Source organism: Anas platyrhynchos, chromosome 29 (assembly GCF_047663525.1).
Source record: "Anas platyrhynchos isolate ZD024472 breed Pekin duck chromosome 29, IASCAAS_PekinDuck_T2T, whole genome shotgun sequence".
NCBI classification, from domain to species: Eukaryota; Metazoa; Chordata; class Aves; order Anseriformes; family Anatidae; genus Anas; species Anas platyrhynchos.
Window position 1 is genome coordinate 4190319 of NC_092615.1, and position 15139 is coordinate 4205457.

The window sequence follows — 15139 nt, forward strand, 5'->3', positions numbered from 1 at the left end:
AGGTGTGCAGAGGAGAACATGTTATTTTACTGTAATACTATATTACTGCTATCTTATTTACAGCTCCACTGATAGGCTTGAGAACAGTAGAAAACGTGGCTAAACATCAGAGTAAAGCATTCTCTTCTGAAATACAGCCCTTTTTGATTACATGGCATGGCTCCACAACAGTCACAGCTGCCAAGGCAGTTTCCTTTTGCCTTCCAGACATTTCAGAACACCAGATCTACAAAGATGAGTCGTGGTGACATCCTAGCACGAAATCTCAGAGTAACTGAAGATAAACCCCCTCTGAAAGAAGACTCATCAGCCCTCAATCAATACCCCAGTAGCCTATCAATACCTTGTGGGTATTGAGCCCTACCAGCCTATAAGCAGCACGGGACGGAAGGAGGCTCCAAATAACCTTCTGCACGTTGTTACCAACAGCACACGGGGCAGACGGAGTGCAGCTGGAACAGCACAACTGCCTGGCACGTCCTGAGTTCACCTGCTTTGTTGTGAAATGTAATATGCCACTAACTCATCGAAACCCAAATAATGTCGCCGCCTGTTTCTTAATACACTTGTTGTATAAACAGTCCCAGTTAATTTTTACCGCCTGCTGAAGCTCTTAAAAGAAGCCAGATCCACTTCACGGTCACGCCTCCTAGAGGAACGACATCCTGGTCTTTGACAAGGCATTAAAACATCGCCACTAGCACACACCAAGCTTTTATAATACCAGGCACTTCTGTACAATTGCAAGAGCAAATTAATCTTTGATAGCCAAGTACAATTTAATTCTACATAGGAAACAAATAGAATGAAAGATCTTTGACAACATCTTCTGTACCCTTACCTTTTAAAGAGTTATGGATGACAGTGGCTAATAGAACAGAAAATGCACATTATTAAGAAAACAACAAAAAAGCATGTACGTAAAAGAGAGATATGGCTGTAAAACTGCAGAGATGGTCAATCATTTAGATAAAGCGTGGTTAGCCTGGCTAGTGAGGTCCTAGTAAAGATTTTGGCCCTTACAGATCAGGGAAATAGCAGACCTAGCCACCCTCTCCTGGCATGGCAAAGGCAGGAGCCCGTGCAGTGTGGATTTGTTAAGCTGTCCTTAGTGCTCTGGGTCTCGGTGTTCTGGCCAGCAGTAGTGAACGTCCTTCCCCATTTTCCCGGGTAAGTCCCCAGAGAACAGCGCAGGCAGGCCCTCTCGTGCAGAGCCTCAGCCAGCCTGTATGTTTATGCACCGTTCGAGATCAGTGACACGGAAGATTAAGCTACTTAGTTTTGTTTTTATCCCGTATATACGCGTTCATAGATACGCAGAACTGAAAGAGGACCACAGGATCTGGGTCAAGCCCTTGCAATCACACGCTGTCCATATTCCCCTTCCCTAAAAAGGGAGCTTCACGTGAGCAGTTAGGTTTTTGTCCCGAGGACTCTGATTGAAAGCACGATCTGGAACTCCCTCCTCTAATGCTCTCCTTTTCTACAAGTTGGCCTGAGTTTATCCCCACCTCACTTATAGCCACTTGTTCTTGTGCAAGTACCATCCTTTCACTTACACATGCTCACTCTTTCAACTGTCTGGTTCCCAAAATACGCACTCAGGGACCATAACCCCCTCAACCTTCTGTCTTGGTTTCACCTGAGCCAAAATTGTCCTTTTCCACTTCCCATTTTATACAGGTGGCTATTTCTATCAGAGTTTGAATGCCCTGCGAAAAGAGGGCAGGGATGGAATGGGGTTAACAAACAAACGTAGATAAAACAGGAGGGGCTGAGAAGGCATCTAGCAGATGGCAGGATTACAACCAGGAGTTTCTCATATCCCCAGTGGTTACAGTCTCACTAACTTCGTAGTCACTAGATAAGAAAGCACCTATTACCTATCATCATCCCCTACAAGGGCTAGGATACTGACCCTCCCCTCTTCCTCTATACTTACCACCTTTAAATGACATCAATGGAATGTGATTTTTCAGTCCTGAAGTGTTAGAAAAGCCAGCCTACACAAAACTGACTCCAGCTACCAACTTACCAGCCTCAGCCATCTCCTGCCATTCAGGCCTTGCTTTTGATCTCCAACCAGGCTGGATCTCACCCAGGACACCAAGAGGCACATTCCAGATCTCGAGGGGCACGTTCCGTACCTCAATGCATCGCTCCTCAGGAACACCGTCTGCTTCGTAATTGTGCAACGCATTCCCACCTCCTAAGAGCACGAACTAGCCTCCTTCAGGGTATGCCAGAAAAAATAAGGGACTGGCATTTACACAACATAATGATTTATGTCAAGTGTTTGTCTCAGGCAAGGCGACGTTATTTGCTTTACCACAACATTAACAGCCTCCTAGAAACCTATTGTGCAAAAGAAAGCAATTCCATCACATTTCTCAATCTATTTTTAGTGGATAGTAATATAAAAAAAACACTTTTGCTTTTACATAAAATGTAAATCTACTCAAGAGACCAAAAAAAAAGCAAACAAGCAGGCCCTTATCTGGATGAATAAATTAACAAAGTGATCAAGAAATCTTGTTTTAAACAAACTGCCATACTCCTTCAGGATAAAGAATCTAGTTTTGTTCCCGTGATAAGAAGCCCTTTCATGAAAGAGGGCACTCATTTTCTTTCTGCGCGTCACTTGGGTTTCTGTCCATGTCCTTGCTTCCTTTCCCTGCTGCCTCAGACACACGCCTTCAGTCCCTAGGTCGTTTCTCATTCCCCTCCTGCTATGGGCTGACAACTCCGGTTTCACTGGAGCCCAGTACGAGAACAGAGCTGGTGCTTGTCTTCCTCCCCGCTGCACAGCGGCTGCCCCTCAAAGCAGCAGCCCCGGATTCTCCCCATCCTGCCCTCCTCAAGGAAGCTGAGACATAAACCTGGCCTCACTACACCAGAGTGCTTTGGCACCAAGGCATTTCAGTTCTGAATTTGTTTTCTGAACTGAAAACTCTTGCTAACCCATGCAGTCTTGTGAGATTACATAAATAAATAAAAAGCCCAGTAAACAACGCAGGAGGATGGGAGAGATGCTCCCAAGACGTCACTGAGAAGCACGGGGTGTCTTGGGAACAGTCAGGTTTTTTGTTTGCTGCTGCAAAACATGCTGTGAGTGGTAAGCTGAAATATGCACGAACGCGTCGAGCACTGCCTCGTCTGAATGCAGACATCGGTGGGCTGAAATGCACAACTCTCAGCGGTGGCTCCGCAGCTTCAGAAGATGCGAACAGCTAAAAGTGCACTGCACGAGCTTGCTTCAGTACACTTACACACACATCAAACTAGAGAAAAACGTGAGCACACCTGCATCAAGCTTCAGGAAAGAAGTCCTGCCAATGCAGAGGTAGAGCAAGGTAGGATTGGCAGAGCGGGTGACCACAAGGTTATCCTCACCCCCAGGACAAGCGGTGCTGTGCACATTGCACTGCCCTGCACTAGGTCCACGTGCCAGCTCCTGCTGTGAAAGAGCATGTGCTAGCAACTCGAAATCCGGTGACAGAAAATAGCAGCTGGGCTTCCCTCTGCAGCAGTGCATTCCTCTGCTTTGTTAGGTCAACCTAAAAAGGCATTCAGTTCTAGAAATGCAATTCCTAAAAATTAAAAATAAGCCATTTCAAAACAAAGCTAACAGATTCTCTCTGAACACTGCAGGAACTAGAAGGGGTTTCAATATAAAAGGGATCGGATACGATACATCTTCCATCTGCTTCTTCCCCCAGTTTTATGTCCTTCGCACACAAAAGGTACCCGCTGGACACCGGCACAACACAACGAGCTCTGAAGCCGCTCTTAAAATGCTACAACCTCACGTGGCAGTGCTTGTTTTTACTTGGCTGACTTCTGCTGTTAAGATTCACTTAAAAGACAGACACTAAGAGGTACACGTCTGTACTTCACAGGGTATTGCCACAGTTTGCAGCACCTTACCTCCTCCTTTCTGGAAAGGCCCCGGAGACAAGGAACTGCCTGAAGCCACGGGAGCTTAAACCTGGAGTCAGGCCACCGTTTCTGAACAGTGTTAAGTTATAACAGATTCTGTTAAGTTATAACAGGCTGCTGTCAGTTTTGACACTTTTATGTACACCTGTGCTAACAAGAAAATAAAACAGACTTTGGGAATTTCCAACCCTTTCATTACGGGAAAAAAAAACAACACTTCCATTGGAAAGCCAAGAACAAATCTCGCCAAGAACAAAGCTCAAGAATGGAAGGTGCTAATAAGCTGATCCACAGCAAAATAAAGATAATTAAAATTTTGGTGGACTACTGTCTCTTATCCTTGCTATTAATAGAGATGAGAGTATCCTGTCAGGTGTTGAAATAGAGGAAGGGAGACTGAACCAACCCAGAGTATAGCACTGATAATTTGAAGTCACTGTGGTTTTGGACTTCTGTCTAAAAGATGCATGCAGTATTTCAAACGCAGCCTGTTACAGCATACCTAGAAAAAAAATCTTAATAAAAGCAAAGCAACATTTTAGGTGCCAATGGAACGAGCTACTGATTTAAGGGGAAAGATACAGACCAGCTTCCAGTCTCTCAATAAGCTTCTGTCAAAAGCTGCTGTCATTTCAACAGCAACTGGATGTCAGATTGAGGCAGGGTTAAAGCATCAGCCTCCAGACCTGACCACATGCAACCAAGTTTTATTTAAACTCCTGCAGCGTCCATACCAATTGACCCCGGTGAGTAACAATAGCCATGGCTTGTGTGTTACTCTCCAGCCTAGCAAATCAGGGGCTTAATTGAACAGCAGTTCTGGCAACACCACTGATGAAATGGTTTGAGTGGAAGAGAAACCACATCAGAGCATGCAACAAAGGCACATGAAGTTCACATTACAGCAAAGCTCCCTTGCTCATCCTCATTTCCAGCCTCCTTCCCAATCACGCATAGATTTTTACATGGAGGAATTACTGCTGTAATTACCGAGTTTCTTTATTTCCTCAAGTGTTTGTGGTAACTGCTTACTAAATTGGTTAATTAAAGAATTAAAAAGCTCGTAATTAAAAGAGGAATTCAAACCCAAGCAAGCAGTGCGAGTTGACCAGCCACCATTTGCCGACTCGGTGGAAGCATGCCTCAGCACAATACACACCACACAGCTTCATCCTCATCCAACTCATTCTAAAAGCTGTCATCTATAGAGCGAACAAAGCACAGGACTGCCAAAAAGACCTGAAATAACCTGCCAGTGACTAAAACCAGTGTTTTTGCTTTAGAAATGCTTATCCCTAAGGGCAAAACATTGTCTTCCAACTGCAGTGTTCACCAGCCAGGGATGCTGCTAATAAGGGTTACTGGTTTTTGTTGGAGGAATCCCTGACCCCTCGGCAGCTTCAACACAAACCAGAAATGCAAAGCTGCCCATAGGCAGTGGATATGCTGACAATTACTTCAGAGCTAGGTCACCACGTGTTCCCATACATGAGCACAGACAAACTACTGCATCTTTTTCACCACTACATCTTCCCCTGTTACTCGAATTTGATGCCACCCACTTACCGGTGAGCATTATTTGGTAGCTCCACAGCCCTTCTAAGAACTCCTTTGAGGAACCCAACAGAGACATTTCTTCCACTCCTCAGCTTGGACATGATGCTGAGGTGCAAATAATGTCTTGAAGCAAACAGGGGAGACACAAATAGCTCAGGCTGCAGGACTTGCCCTCTTCAGTCCATCCACACCCCTTTGATCACCCAACACTATTTCTCCCACGTGGCTGGCAAACACCCAGCAGAAATGCAGCCTGGCTGCCACGGAAGGTGTCAAAGCCCAAGCACGAGAGATGGCTTAGTCAGAAACCAGTGTTTGAAGACATACCATTAATCTCACTGGGTCTGGAAGATGGTATTGGATGCTAAGGACTGGGAATGCTGTTGGGTTCAAATCTACCAGAATTGACCAACCTAGAACTCAGGAAAACAAGTGGACGTGTCAGCAGAGCCTGGCTAAGCAGGGAATTCGTGGCAGAGCTCCAAGGCAAACAAGCAGCATGCAGGAGACGAAGAAGAGACAGCCTGCAAGGAAAGAAATTTAGAAACAGTCCACTTGGTTCCAGGGAAGCCAAAATTGAACTGAAGTTGAGACTTGCAAGGAAAGCTGGGAAAAAAAAAAGGGGGAAAAAAAGAAAATTGGAGGGAACAGTAACTTTGAAAGGTCATGGGAACTGGACGAGGTCCCCAGCAACTGCAGATGGACAAGAGCTAAGTCCACCTTCAAGAGAGCACAAAGAACAGCCCAGGTCACCACAGGCTGGTTGGCCTCACTATGGTTCCAGGAAAATCATGGAGCAAGTCCTCCAGGGACACGTTTCTGAGGAGATGCAGACAGCATGGTTGGGTCAGCACGAACATCCCAGGGACAAACCATGCCTGCCCAACCTGACTGCCTTTGGACAGGAGGACTGGATTTGTGGACAAGGGAAGAGCAGTGGCTGCTGTTCCCTTCATCTTCAGCAAGCTTTCCAAACTGTGCTCGATGGAGTCATGGAGTCATGGTACAGAGCATGGCGAGCATGAGCCAGCAGTGCACTAGGACACAGAAGGTTAAGGGCACCCTGCATCGTGCTAAGCAGAAGGAAGCATGAAGGAAGGGGAAAGGATCATCCCCCCTCACTCAACACTCACTTTACAACATCTGAAATACTGCTCACAGTAATTCCTGCGCCCAAATACAGGAAAGACTTCAATGACCTGAGGCAAGCTCAGCTAAGGACCACCGTGATGTTCAGGGGGACAATTTCCAAGCTTGAATGTATTCAAAGCCAGACCCAGAGTAACCCGGCCTGACCTTACAGTTCACTCTGCTCCGAGCAGGATGCTGGACGTAGGTGGCCACCCAGCTATGGTCCCAAGGACAGAACGAGGAACCCTCAGGTTAACGTGGCCTTGGGGCCTTTCCAGTTCCACCAAAGGCCTTTTTGTGCCGACAGTCCACATGCATACTTCACCTCAGTAGGGACGTAACATACCTAAGGATTTATGAAAGGGTTTTTTTTGTCCCCCAGCCTCAGGAGATTATGCTGCTTTCCAACTCCTCCTGATGTCCTTCAGCCCTAGTTACCTCTGCACCAGCTTTTAACCCCCTTCTCATTTTAATATTCAAGATACCAGCCTCAGTAAGGAACATGCCAGCCCTGCAGGTTCTGCTTGACTTGGCTTTAGAGTTTTTGTTTTCCATACCACAAAGGTTTTGTTTCCATACCACAAAGCATCCTTACAAAGACTGGAGGAGGGGGAAGCAGCTTCTTGAAGGACTTCTCTCAAAACCCGTTTTTTGGAAGCAAGCAACCATTTTATTCAAGTATTCAATCGCCAGCTTTCAGAAGTAACAGCAGAAGGGCATCGTTCTGCATTGCAAATCCATGCTGACCAAGCCTCCCCACAGCACCACGCTCACAGCGTACTCGTGAGAACACAGCGAACACCCCAGACCTTCAGCAAAGATACAGATGATGCATCTCAGCCTCTCCAAAATCAATCTGAAGCTAAAAGCCCACAGCCTGATCCCAAACTTCACCTGATCTAGTTACCCCAGGCCTCATCTTCCGTTCTTCAGCAAGGTCCTTAGAACTGGCTTCATCAGTGATTCTCCTAAGTTGCTTGAAATGCACCCGTTCTGGCCCATTTATACCACAGTGACCACATTAAGTCCCAGAGGACTGGAAAACATGCTGCTCATGTCAGAACTAAGAGGTAGAGCAGCTTTAGCACAGGTACTAGAATAGCACCTAGAAGGGCACGTTCACATTGCCCAACAAAACATTCTAGTCTTGTACTCAGCATTTTGATAAAGGAAATAAGTATTTTATTAACCAGAGTAACTTCTTCAAGCTACAATTAATCATTCTGAATTTTAACCCTTCTGCTTCATCTCCAGTTTAATCATAAATGCTGTCCAAAACTATCGTTGGTCATACAGACACCGAGAGCACTGCAGAAATCCCATGGAATCAGGTTGTTGTCAGGCTGAGGGCAAAGCTCCAGCCAGCCGGACAGCCTGGTGCTGTGCCTAACTTCTGCCATCTGCAAAGCACTGCCCTGTTGTAAGACTGAAGTGGTTGGATCGATGCTACCTGTAAGCATACCCCTTAGGACACAAAGGCAAAAGCTCAGGTTCTATGCAAGTATTTCCGAGATGTTTACCCTTTGTAAGCTCCTATGGTCGGTGTCAACGCAACAGCCCAGTACTTTTCTTCCACAGTGACCGACCTCAGCTTTGTTATAGTTTCTATCTGACTCAATTCCTGCTTCTACTTAAGACTTAAAACCAGTGCATCTTACTGAAAAGGCTTTTGATTGCAACAGAAAGGAGCTAGGAATGAAACAAAATAACATCTAGTTTTATTGGTAACAACTTTCAAATACAAAATGTGCCCCCACTGCTTCATGTGGATTCACAAAGCAGCACACAAAGCTACTGCCTGTCCTGTGGCTGAAAGACAAACAGTCACATTTATGGGAGTTTAGGGGCAAAACAGTGTTTAGCAGGTTCCAAAAGCCTGACCTTCAAACAGCTCAGGATAACGTCTGGAATTACAGCAACGTGGCCTCTCCTCCATTTGCAAAATAAGTGGAATTTGCCTTGAAACAAAGATGACTCCAAGCAATACAAACAGACGCTTCAAACAAAAAAGTCAAAAACTACAACGCAAACTTGATATAAGTCTGGTCTTAACCTGGATCAAAGGGACAAAGAGACTTCCAGGGATGTCACTAACACCACAATATTTAAAATTTTGACCATTTGCAGTAATAGTGCCAGCTTTAAATCCTGAAAACAGAAGATTTAATATTAGAAGTTGCTTTAATTTAATGAAGCCCTTCCACACATCCATCTCTATGTATTCTTTTTATATTTTCTTCTTTCTCTCATTTCCATGACATTTTTCTATTGAGATTTAATTTAAGTTGCTCCAGGGCTCTTTTTCCAGATGAACTGCAGTCACATCCAAGATGCTGTGAAGTGAAAAGGATTTGTAAAGTGAACACAGAAAATACCAGGCCCAGAATTGTGCATGAACACCACAGGCTGATTTCCTGAGGAAGTCTTAGGGGAAAAAAAATGCCTTGCCTACTTACCGTAAAATCTGATTTCTTTAAAACTTTAGGACAGATTTTGTTCATCAGTGGTTAGAATGAAAGCCTGACTACTCGATAAGCCATGGCCTGAAAAAAGTCCCCCTTATCCATTTAAGAATAAACTTTTCTAATGACATTTCTTTCCTGTAAACATTATAGTGCAAAACCCCGCCAAGTGTTCAGAGTCAATACGATTGTAGGTTAAGATGAACTAAATCCTTATTCTGCAGAAACGTACTGCTTCTCCACTGGCAGAGAATTCAAGTGCTGTAATGTGATGCAGAACAATAACTGCACATAAAAACATATTAAGAAACATTAGAGTACAATTAAAGATTTTGCAATATGGCTTATTTTTTGTGGTTTGGTGGGGGAAAAGAAGAAAAGCAAACGAATTGAAGATGTCTGCTCTTGTGAAGCGGAATATTTCATACAACGGGGAGCACAGCTAACTTGTGTTGGCCCTGGTGACCCTACGTGCCTACATAAGGTGAGGAGGGATACTGAGCATGAATATATTTACACCCCTCAATTTCTCCAGAGAGCAAGGATACCAATAACGCTAAGGCAGCAGAAGTCACCCTCCATTATGCCAGTTCAGACATAATGCTTACAGAAAACATCACCAAGGTCCCTCCGAATAGCTGCATGACCACGTGCGATATCAGCTGCTCCTCCCAGCGTTGTACCACCTGCAGACACGCTGTGGGTGGGCTCTACCACATTTTTAACAGGACTGCCCCCATCACCAAACATCTCGATACTTCACTAGTGACTGGCCTTCAGCTGGACTTGTGCTGAAGATCACCAACCTCAGAGACTGGATTTCAATCCACCCACAGGTCCTTTACACGGTGACACCAGTCCTCCAGCAGCTCTAAGACCATCTCTCCCAGGCAGCCTATGTAAGAGGCCCCAGGCACCCCCTGCAGCCCAAAACCTGCTGAGCTGTACCCTCACTGTAGCTCTTTTCCAGTCCAGGCCTCTGTAACCTGCAGGGATGGCTGCTCAAGCGACTGCTGGAGACCACGCAGCACATCACCCCGCTGCCGAGCACACAGGTTGGTCCCAACACAGCCCTAACCCCGATCCGTGCTGTTTTGTCTGTCTGCAGTGCTCTGGGAGCTGTGCTCCGGGCTGGACCCAACCAGGGGTCAGCTGGAACAAAAGCTCCAACCCAACACCTCTGATCAAGGACAGCTGACAGAGCTCAGAGCTGCTGGAAGCCAAGGTCTCCTCCTCCAGCTGTCCTTCCCTGGCAGCTTCATACGTTCAAGTTCCTCAAAGGGTTCCCACCAGTCCTCTGACAACCCACAAAGTTCCCCGAACATTGAGAAGCAGAGCCCAGAAACTGCTGCACCCGCTGCTGCTTCTGCTGTGCTCTGAACACACTTGAAGTCAGGCAATGTTTGTATTCGGGATATCCCCATACCCTTGCTAGAACTCAGTTATTACCTCCGAGGTAGTTTACATGGCCGACCTGATGATAAAGGAAACCAAGTGAAGCTGGCAAAACTAGAAGGGTGTTAACTTCTTAAGTATTTGGCCTATTTATCTGCAAACTGTTTGCACTTCTCATTAAGTTAACCGCTGTTGCTAGGTGTTCTGGAATGTGCACTTAAAGAAATTGCATACCAGTAAATGTGATTAAAAAGCTAGAAAAAAAAAATCCAGGATAATGATGCATTTCAATTCCACAGTTAACAGCAAAAACTACACAATACCGTAGTTGTTTTCCATGCAAAAGAGAACAATTTCAGCCAAAGAGAATACTTGAACACTTTCCACAAGACAAGAATAATTAAGAGTTCTGTTAGTAGACTGGAAGCCGCTGCACTAGCAAAATGAGCAATCTCCCCACCACGTGAGCTGGAGCTACTTACTGCCTTTCAGCATCTGAAGGCTGTTGAATTAAGCCCTCCTCCCCTTTATGCTTTAAAAGCTTAGGGGCACCATTTATTTCTGGTTTAGGTTGCGTATTTTCTATGAAAGGGTCTTCCAGATAAGATCTTATGAAAGGGACAAGGCAGTGAAAAGATGCATGCACATCAGTTCCTATAATTCCAGCTATCAAGTGATTGTTTTGATCCTATAAGCAACAGGTCACGTACACCTGCAGTACGAGTGAGCTATGATGACAGTATTCTTTGAGAGGGACTCCAGATTGCTGTACACAATCATGACAAGTCATCACAAAACGTCCCATCTACTCCACATTTTTCAGCAGTGATGGAGTGCTACCTTCATCCTTTATTGCTGCTGATCGAGGTCAACATCAGTGAGCTCCATCAGACCTCAGACTTGCAGAAGCAAACGGATTGCCACGAGGAAGCCCACTGTTTCCTTCCAGTGTCTGCAGAGAGGTGGCTGCATTTTGGTCGCTGATTGGTATGGAGTTTCTGGCACACTCTTAAGGATCACGTCGTGTATTTCCTCCAGTAGGAATCTTATTTCCTCCTCAAGCAGTTTAAGAGATGTGAGGGATGGAATAAGAAGCCTCAAGACCCTGGATGCCTCCCTCTCCTAACCAGATCCGCTGCCATCAGACAGAGCTCTGACAGAGGTGCACACAGCAAAATTGTCACCAGATACTCGAAGGAGGGTCACGAGTGCCACAAGCACTAAACAGATCCCACAGGGATCTGCACATTGCTGGGCAGGAGATCAGTACAAGCACAAGTTTGGGACCAGGATGTCTGAAGTCAGTGCTAGAGGGCTACAGCCTCGTCAGTGCAGAAAGATCAGACAAACCCCAGCACTTTTCCTTGCTCGCAGCCTCATGAACCAGAACCACACACAGGGTGGTCTTCAGCTGAACGGAGCCAATGGCTACTCACAAGCCTCAGCAATAAATCAAAAAGGCCAGGAGACACAACAAAGATGAAAAGTAAAATCTCAGACTTGACACTGTGCAATACCATATTGAGAAGTGACCTTCTAATGTTTCCCTGGGGCTCTGAGCTGGTGCTAGTCTTGAAACCTGACGAAGAACAATATCCAACATGAGTTCTACAGACTTCTTTGTATGAAAATCCTGGACGATCACAATAAATACAAGTACAGTGAGCAACAGAGCTACAGTCCAAGATTTGCTTGTTGCACCTGAGAGTAGAGATGCTGATTACTGACTGGCTCTTCATAACTGAAGCAAAGCCATGTCTGGAAATGCTGAGGAATTCAGCACACAGACTGGAGGACGTAGACACCAGCACCTTAACTCACCAGCATGATCAGGAAGAGCTGAAACTGCAACGAGAGCCTTGCACCCTGTCTAACATTCATCTACTGTGCACAAACATCTCTTTACTGCCACTGCAGAAATAAAATAAGAAGTTATGGCTTGAACAACAAAGCAAGCGTATAGTCATACTTTTGCCAACTCCTATAAGCCACGTGTACACAGTGCAGGAAATTCAGAGTAAGGGATGTAAATTGACACTACAATTTACTGTAGTAAATTTACTACATTTACTATTTTAGTAAATTTACTGCTACTTTCAATTCCTTTGGTGTTTATCAACAGCAAAGTAAAGGATAAAAATTGTAGCAATTTCAAAGAGTTACTCTTAATTTTATAAAGACAACCTCATGCATGAAAAAAGAAGTGTTATCAAACATTGATTTTAATTCTACAAATACAGTCAATAAAGCAACTAAACCGATTTAAAACTTTGCCATGAAAAGAGAGGTTACCTCCCTCCTGTCCTGCTCACACAGCTCCACTGCCTCTTATGTGCCAATATTACAATTTATCTACCCTCAGAGAAAACAGAGCCATGGAGCTAAACAGATTTTTCTGCAGTTCTGATTTCCTGCTTGTCTACCATGAGTCTCAGTGGGGTCCATACAAATGCAATTGTTGGCATGAGGAAAGCAGAATTCTGCTGCAAGACTGCTCTTTTCAGGGGCTGATTGGTAGAGTTTTACAACACAGATATATACAGATTGTAAGGCAAACATGAAGGGGAAAAAAAAAAGTGAAGTGGTATCTTTAGAAGGTTCCTGAAGAAGCTGATTCTTAGTCACTGGTATTCTAAAACAATCAACAAGCATGAAGATGACTTGGAATTGTGGCTAACAGCATTGCACGTGAATGAAAAATTAGGGAGGCAACAAAAGAAGTGGCTTAATTAACATATGCCATGCAGACTTAAACATTTTCAATCACTTTAAAGAGTGAAGGTTTTGTATGCAGGCACTCAAGGACTGCATACAAACTAAGAAGACTTTTACTTTTGATTCTTTGAGGGTTGTTAAGAAAAACCTGAAGCACAGGAGCACCTATGTTGGTCTTTAACTTGGAATATGGTAATTTATGGGTAATTTAAAGTTAATAAGACTTTACCAGAGTATATGATACTACAGGGAACAGTCTTAAACTCTTGAGACTTCAGTTAACGTGCTTTGTTTCCCATTTAAAATATCCTCACAACCCATACAGAAGATTTTGCACTTATTTAAAAGCCTACGGTGTGGTGTGGATTACCTATGTCATTTAGTGAATAACTTGCTATCAGTAAAACAAATGGCCTTATTTCCTTGCAAAAGTAGACTCCAAAGCAAACCTCTACATCTAAGCATTGCAAACTGACAACATCTAGGCTAAGTACTTGGATAGCTCAGTATTCAAAGAAAACACTATTTTGTGGAACTATTTCATGACAAGTTTACTCATACAGTCCGTAAGTACAGATTTTGGTAGGGCACTATCACATGAAGCTAGGTCTTGAGATTTCTTTCAGGTGAGAAGACAGACATTGGAGAAGCCATGCTGAAAGTACATTCTAAGGTTTTCATTATTCAGTTCTCATTTCTACTATGAAACATATAAAATAATGTTAGTTAGAATAACACAATGAATTTTCACGCATTTTATCAGCTTTCTTGCAGTTTTTACGGTGAAGTAGTTTCAGGCTTGTTTGGCATGAGTTAAATAACGATTTAAATCAGTACTGTTAGAATCTGAAATACAAGATTGAGCACATGCAGCAGAAAATTCCATCTGCGTGCCAAGAACAAACAAGCATGCACAACTAGTGAGCAGCACAAATACTTTTATTTACAGCAATAATGATTGTTATCTCCCACTAAATCAAAGATTCCGTGAATTCTGAGCGAGAATAACCAGAATTTGTAAACACAGATTTGAACAGGACAAGGATTAAAACATCCTGACAGAGCAGATAAAAAACTCCTGCAAGTAAACAGATCCAGCTTATGAAACCAGCTGCTCTGCCAGCACTTGTCTGTTTCTAAGTAAACATATTTCACAAACTAAATATTTCATTCCTTGTTTTTTTCTAAAGCTACTACTAACAATCCTATTTAAAGAACTTAAGAGTTAAACTCCTGAAGAATGATAAGGCCTACAACAATTTCAGACGCATACCACACATCTTTTTACTGATCAAAATAGAATCAATTTACTTGCATATTTTTTTCTGATATGCAAGGAAGTAAATTAGTGCCAAAAAAGCTCAGACTGTAGGAAAAGCGAGTAAGTTAGGGACCAAGTTCAGCCTGCAGATATGCAGACTGATGCTGAAACGTAGAAATTTTATTGTAACCTTTAACCTTTTACAAAAACCTATGAATTTAGCCTGAAGTATCCTAAATAAGACTAGATAGTGAGTGTTATGCATAACATCACTCTAGTTGTATGTCTTCACATCAGTAGTTACACACGCTTGCAAAAATTAGATACTCTACATTAAATTGCTTTCAGGCATTTGGTTGAGCACTTTACCACAAAGTAAAAAAACACATTATTTTTATATTATACCTGCAACTTTGTCCCGAATAAGTTTTGCAGATTCGACTTCGCCAATACTGCTAAATAGACTCCGCAACTCATCTTGCGTCATGTTCTGAGGGAGGTAGTTCACAATTAAATTTGTTCTACCAATATCATCCCTGCAATCTTCAGCCATGTGATCTTCATAACCATTAGACATTTTATAATATATCTGCAAAGAGAAAAATCACAAATAAGTTCCAGAACTTTGTTTGAATAAGCCAAACTTTCTCCACCTGAAGTAAGCTTGAATGTTTTAGAA

At 43.7% G+C, this 15139-nt stretch overlaps 1 protein-coding gene across 2 annotated transcripts in view; it reads right to left on the reverse strand.

The window, feature by feature from the left end:
* Window positions 1–15139, reverse strand: part of ELAVL1 (ELAV like RNA binding protein 1) — a 40461-nt gene that overhangs the window by 14360 nt on the left and 10962 nt on the right. For both annotated transcript variants that reach the window (XM_027472489.3, XM_027472488.3), the window contains exon 2: window positions 14866–15049. In XM_027472489.3, the coding sequence (XP_027328290.1) occupies window positions 14866–15037 (172 nt within the window). In that variant the 5' untranslated portion in view covers window positions 15038–15049. The remainder of the gene's footprint in view (window positions 1–14865; window positions 15050–15139) is intronic.